At 38.5% G+C, this 6259-nt stretch overlaps 1 protein-coding gene across 1 annotated transcript; it reads left to right on the top strand.

Annotated features, from left to right (window-relative positions):
- The first annotated feature begins 280 nt into the window (after window positions 1–280).
- On the top strand, window positions 281–1270 carry LOC129720498 (probable chitinase 2). Its single transcript, XM_055671980.1, has 3 exons — window positions 281–350; window positions 583–756; window positions 816–1270. The coding sequence occupies exons 1-3, from the start codon at window positions 287–289 to the stop codon at window positions 1268–1270; spliced, it is 693 nt and encodes a 230-aa protein (XP_055527955.1). The 5' UTR covers window positions 281–286.
- Window positions 1271–6259: the final 4989 nt, after the last annotated feature.

The following is a 6259-nucleotide window of genomic DNA, read 5'->3' as shown; positions in this document are numbered from 1 at the left end:
CGTGGGTATTTAGAATACTGTTTTGGTCATAGTATCCAATAGGCCCTTATACTTAGAGATTAAAATATGAAACTAAGGATTTGTAATTTTATTTGTTTTTTTTTTTTCATCTGCCTAATTGTACGATATAAGCTAAATAGAATCTGTAAGCTAAGCACAGTAATCATCATAAAATTTTCATTTTGTTACCAACGCAAGGTGGAAAATAATTAATTGCAGCAAGCTGAGCGATCATAGTTACCAGTTTTTTCTCTTTAGAGAGTGAACACCTACAAAAAAAGGCAGAATGAGGATTTACCTTTCCTTGGGGGTGCTGTTCTGTGCTGTCTCGACGCTGAGTGCTGCCACTGGTATGATATTCATCTTTTTAGGATTTAGAATAACCTACTTGCACGTCTTTTGTCACGTTTTTCCCTGGTGACTACGATCTTATTGTCGGTCGCGCTACGCGCGTTCATGTTTTATAATTTAATGTAAAATTGTGCCTTTGTAGGGAAAAATAAGACAAGAGAAGTTTTTGTTCGTACGATCAAGTGATGTAGAGATTAGATAACGCAATGTGTGCTTGCTTTTGTGTTTCAGATAAGGTGGTTTGTTCTTTCGGCAGCTGGGCAACCTATCGGGTATCGAACGGCAAGCTTGACGTCGAAAACATCAATCCCAGTCTGTGTACGCATATTGTCTACTGCTTCGTGGTGCTCGATCCCGCTACCTACACGGTTAAGCATTCGAATCCGTATGCTGATATCAGTTTAAGTGAGTAGAGTATTCTTACGTTTTAAAGTTTTTACCAACCAGCAACTGCAATATTTCAGAGGGTTTCACTCGGTTTGTTGCTCTGAAGAAGACACATCCAAACGTCAAGTTGCTTCTGGCGATCGGTGGCCCGAGTGAGGTTTCGGTAGCTTATTCCAAGATGGTGGCGTCATCGGTACATAGATCGACTTTCATTCAGTCGGTGGTTAGTCTATTCAAAACGTACGGGTTCGATGGTTTAGACATTAACTGGCAATATCCGGTGCTGAAGGGAGGTAGTGTTCTAGATCGTATCAATTACATAACGCTGCTGTCGGAGGTGCGCGATCGCTTCACCAGTGAAGGCCTGCTCTTGAGTATCACAGTGGGTGCCACGAGTGATTATCACCGGGCGTCTTACAATATACCTGAGATCAACAAGTATGTCGACTTCGTTAGCCTGATGACGTACGATCTGCATGGCTGGTTTGATGCACAAACCGGCCACAATTCACCGCTGTTCGCGGCACCCTGAGAGACCGACTACGTTACCAGTATGTACAATGTGGTTAGTAGATTTTGTCTGCGTGTTTTTTTTTGTTTTCTTTGCAGGAAGATTGCCACGAGTTGAATTTTGTTTACTCTTTTTCTCGTTGCTCGTTACTAACTAAAGGTGTGTTTGCTGTATGATAAAAAATGATCAGCACATGTAAACTAATGAGACATGACTATTATGGGTTATTTACCTCGTTTTCGAGACTGGTGAATGAATTGATTCATATCAATATAATAATTTTCAATTTGATTAATGTGATATTCCATTCCATCACATTGAAAATTACACGAGAACCTTGGTTTGGTATTCCAAATCCCTAATCCAGATTGAATTTTAACAAAACTTTCGAGCAATAATAAACAAAAAACAATAATAACTCAAATTCAATTTCAATTTGAAACTAAATACAAATTGGTTCTAAATCATTGTTACTAAATCGCGCAAATCTAAAGCGAAACCACAATCATAATCCTAGATAAATCCCCAATTCCACATCCAAAAAATCCAATTCAAGGTCAATTTTTTAGAGAAAAAATTAAGCTAGTCCGGTTCAATACAGATTCAGATTTTAGTTTAAATTTTGTTAATTGTATTTATCCGATCTTTTAAGCTTAATAGCTTAATAGATTGGAATTTCCAATTCCAATCTCATTCTCAGTGTCGTTGAATATGCAATATTTAAACTTAATCGAAATCCCATTCTTATTCTTTATCTTAAATTTACTTCGTTTCAAACCAATCAGCTCTGATCCCAATTCTGAACCAAAGCAAAATTCTAAGTTTGATATGATGATTTGTTATTTTAGGATGAACAATTTCATACAGAACGTTCCAATTTGATTACTGCTTATATTTTCAACTGTCATTTATTATTTGTTTTCAATTTTACACAAATGTTTTTATGGCCCAAAAATGTTATTTTCTATTTCTAGTTTTTTTTTTAACACGACTGATTTTCGAGAGTTTATGTATTTATTTATTTATTTATTTATTTATTTAATGTTTTCATCTGGCTAAATATGCCTTAATGAATTTTTCGTGATGAGGAAAAGCCCTTTTGAGTCACAGTTTGTTACTCAAAAAGGCATTAAAACCTCATATCTTTTCTTACTCTACAAAAACATTTACAAAGTATAATCAAGAACTAATACAAAAAAAAACGAACAAGTTACATGCTGATTGGTCAGTCAGTATAAATCTATCACCAATTTTATAGTTAATTTCGTTAAAATTTTCGTCATTGAAGTTCTCGCCCTCTATTCAGGAGTTTTCGTTGAAATGCCGCATTAGAGAAGTTGAAATCGTAGAGGTGGTAGACCTCATTAAAACTTGTTAACCGCTGTTCATATGGTGGCAAGTTCACTGTATCTCGCCATGGCAAACGTCGAAGAGCGTATTTTACAAGTTTTTTCTGCACTGATTCGAATCTGTTTTTCCAAGTGTGTATATATCCACCACACAACTGCATTGGACTCTAAAATCGAGCGCACTAAAGCACAGTACAGCGACCGCATACGGTGAGGATCGCAAAATTCGTTACTTATTTTAAACATAAATCCGAGCTGCCTGTTGGCTTTAGTTATTATTTTGTCGTAGTGAAAGTGAAATGAGAGTCCAGAATCGAGTATTACTCCCAAGTCTCGAATGTGGTCAACTCGTACAAGAGGTTGATTGGAAGTGCTGTAGTTGTAAGTGATTGGGTTCAGATGGAACGTTATTGCATTGCATTTATTGATGATAATCGTTAGGAGATTTCTCGAGCATCATTCTTCGAAAATGTTGATTCATTGTTGGAGCACATGACAATCATCGATGCGTTTCATAGTTTTGTATAATTTGACATCATCCGCATAAAAAAGCCGACATCCCGGTGGCAGTAAAATCGACAGCTCATTGATAAATATTGAGAACAGAAGTGGACCGAGGTTGCTTCCTTGTGGTACGCCTGCCATGTTGGAGAAGCTTCTAGATGATACGGATCCGATCTTGACACAAAGCCATCTGTCCGTGAGATAGGACCTGAACCAACTATTAAGATCATCGGAGATACCAAGTGTACTTAATTTTAGAAGCAATATGCCATGATCAACTCTATCGAAAGCAGCTTTTAGATCAGTATGTATTGCGTCAACCTGAGAACCGGCATCAATATTACGTAGGCAGTATGAAGTAAACTGAACCAGATTCGTGGAAACGGATCGTTTGGGGTAAAACCCGTGTTGGTCAGCTGATATATAGTTTTTACAGCATGAGAACAGTACTTCGTTCATGCCGCGCTAGTTTGCAATGATTTGCTTTTCTCCTTTTTTATGCACAGGGAACATGATTGACAATGTCCAGCTGGTGGGAAATTTGCCTTCATGGAGAGATTTGTTGAAAAGTAACGTCAATGGCTGGATTAATGAGCTCGTGCATCGTTTCAGGACACAGGAAGGTATTCCATCTGAGCTGGGTGACGTAGAAAATTTTATCTTGGAGATGGCGGATTCTACCTGTTGGTGGTTTATAATAAAATTACTCAGTTCACATGCGCTGGTAGGGGTATCTCTACATGCATCTGTAGCTGTATGAAAGGCATTGATAATTACAAATATTTTCAGAACCAGAATGGTAGGTTGATAAATAAAGCATTTTCGGCAGAGCTGTAAAAATGGTTCTGTCGATGAAGATAAAGTATGTGAGATATAAAGCAAAAAAATCACAGGAGGGTTGTGTGCAAAGCCACGACCGCAAGGATGAAGTAGAATACTTTTACAAGAAAACCCGGCTGCTTGCGTGTCAGTCATTTTTCAATTTGTTGTTCAATTCAATATCGGATAAGATACCGATCACATCTTGGCGTTATCACTTACAGTGCGAATAAAGTATTCCTTGTGATAAAATAAACAGTGAAAAGCTGAATTAACACTCAAAACTAGACGGCTCATGTGTCGTCAAAATGAGTCAACTTTTCATTGAATGCATTTACTAGTGCACGCTATCGCCCAGAGACTGCATTTCACTAAAGTGCCTCACTGCATCAGCTGCTATCGATGCTAAACCCGCTTCAACTGCTACGCTATCCGTAGCCATGCTAATGTTTTGGCCGCTATACGCTGCTATTGGTATACGCTGTCCCTGCATCAGCTGCCCCAGCTGCTATCGATGCTGAGATCCGCTGCAACTAGTGCACTCTATCCATTGCCATGCCACAGCTGTGGCCGCTATCCGCCTGGTATCCACTGCTCTGCTACTGCTGCTGCTAAGGGAAGACTGCTGTTGTCGCTGTCTAGAACTATTATGAGCGGCTTCGACTGAAACAGGCTCTTATATAGGGAGGAAAAACCTATCGATAGCAGTAGGAAATCATCAATAACTATCGATAGCCACTTTAGACGATATTTCCCATCCTTACCCTTATACAGACAAATAGCAAATTTAAAATGGAAAGGTCTATGATTCTGTCGTGCTTGGGAAGCAATCATATTAACGACTTATCAGATCAGCCGAATTTCGCGTTCAACAAGGATTGACCATTCTCAATAATATAGTTGCCTTTCATGATTTGGACTTGATAATTTTTGAATTTTTAATTTTAATTTAATAAAATTATTTTTTATGCTGATAATAAAAGCTTTTCGGAAGTTGTGCTCTTGACTGAAGGAAAAGATTATTCAGTACGTTCTGAGACACGGAGATGAAACCAAATATATATCTGTTCCAAATTTCTTAAAAGTGTAAATTGATTCAAGAGAAAATATTAACTTTTCAATTAGGTTTTTATTTCTTCCTGAAAAGGACAAATTGTTGTTTAATTTAATGTCTGACAAAATGCCAATCCCATCTTTGCGTTATCACTGGCAGTGCAAATAAAGTATTCCTTGGGGGAAAATAAACACTGAAAAGCTTTCCAGAACGTTCTTTTCATTGGATGCATTTGCTAGTGTGCCTGCTATCGCTCAGAGACAGCATTTCACTAAAACACCACACTGCATCAGCTGGACCTGCTTATATTGATGCTGAGACCAACGTCAACCGCTGCGCTATCCGCGTTGCCACAGTAGCAGGGCCGGATTCAGACGCTGTGGGGCCCGGGGAAAATTTGTTTGTGAAGCCCTCTTTTCTTAAAAGATTTAGGTATTGTTCTGGAAGGTGACGAGCAAAAAAAAAGGTCGCCCTGGGACTAGGGGGGCCCCTTTCAATCGGGAGGCCCGGGGCATTTTCCCCCTTTGCCCCCCCTCAAATCCAGGCCTGCACAGTAGTGGACGCTTCCGTTGCCATTGGTATCCGCTGCCCTGCATCACTTGGTCCTGCTATCGATGCTGAGACGCGCTCCGCTATCCGTTAACATACCACAGCTGTGGCCGTTGTCCGCTGCACTGCTACTGCTGCTGTATCCACTGCTGCTGCTAAGGGAGGACTGCTGTTGTTGCAGTCTAGAATTATAATGAGCGGCTTCGGATGAAACAGACTCTTATATAGGCCAAATAGCATATTTCAAATGCAAGGTATATGATTCTGTCGACCGTGCTTGGGAAGCAATCATATAACGACCAATCAGAGGCAGAAGTTTTCGTTTTGACAAGACTTGACTATTTTCAATAGTACAACAGTTTAAAACATAAAACTATAATTATATGCATTTGAGAAGAATCTTAGAAGATTTTCCAATCTATTGCTGCAAGAATGAAGGAAATCCATCGAATACTAACCGATTTATTAGCATTTGAAGTTGGACATATTTTTAATTTTTTTCGGTTTTAGATTTTCATTTCACATCCCTATGTAGCCGAACTTCCTGAGAGAAGTATTCTACTTCAAAAAATTGGAAATTATACTCATGTTTGTTTCAAGTTGTGGTTTATTTGTTATGTTGCTACTAGTTCAACTATGAAATTTACAAAAATTTCATTGTTAATTTATATTCCAAATTTTCCTTTTCTTTCTTCAAAAAATAAATATTTTTGAAGCATAACTGAAAACAAAGAG

This window comes from Wyeomyia smithii, chromosome 2, assembly GCF_029784165.1.
Source record: "Wyeomyia smithii strain HCP4-BCI-WySm-NY-G18 chromosome 2, ASM2978416v1, whole genome shotgun sequence".
NCBI lineage: Eukaryota > Metazoa > Arthropoda > Insecta > Diptera > Culicidae > Wyeomyia > Wyeomyia smithii.
This window is presented reverse-complemented; position numbering and strand designations above follow the sequence as displayed.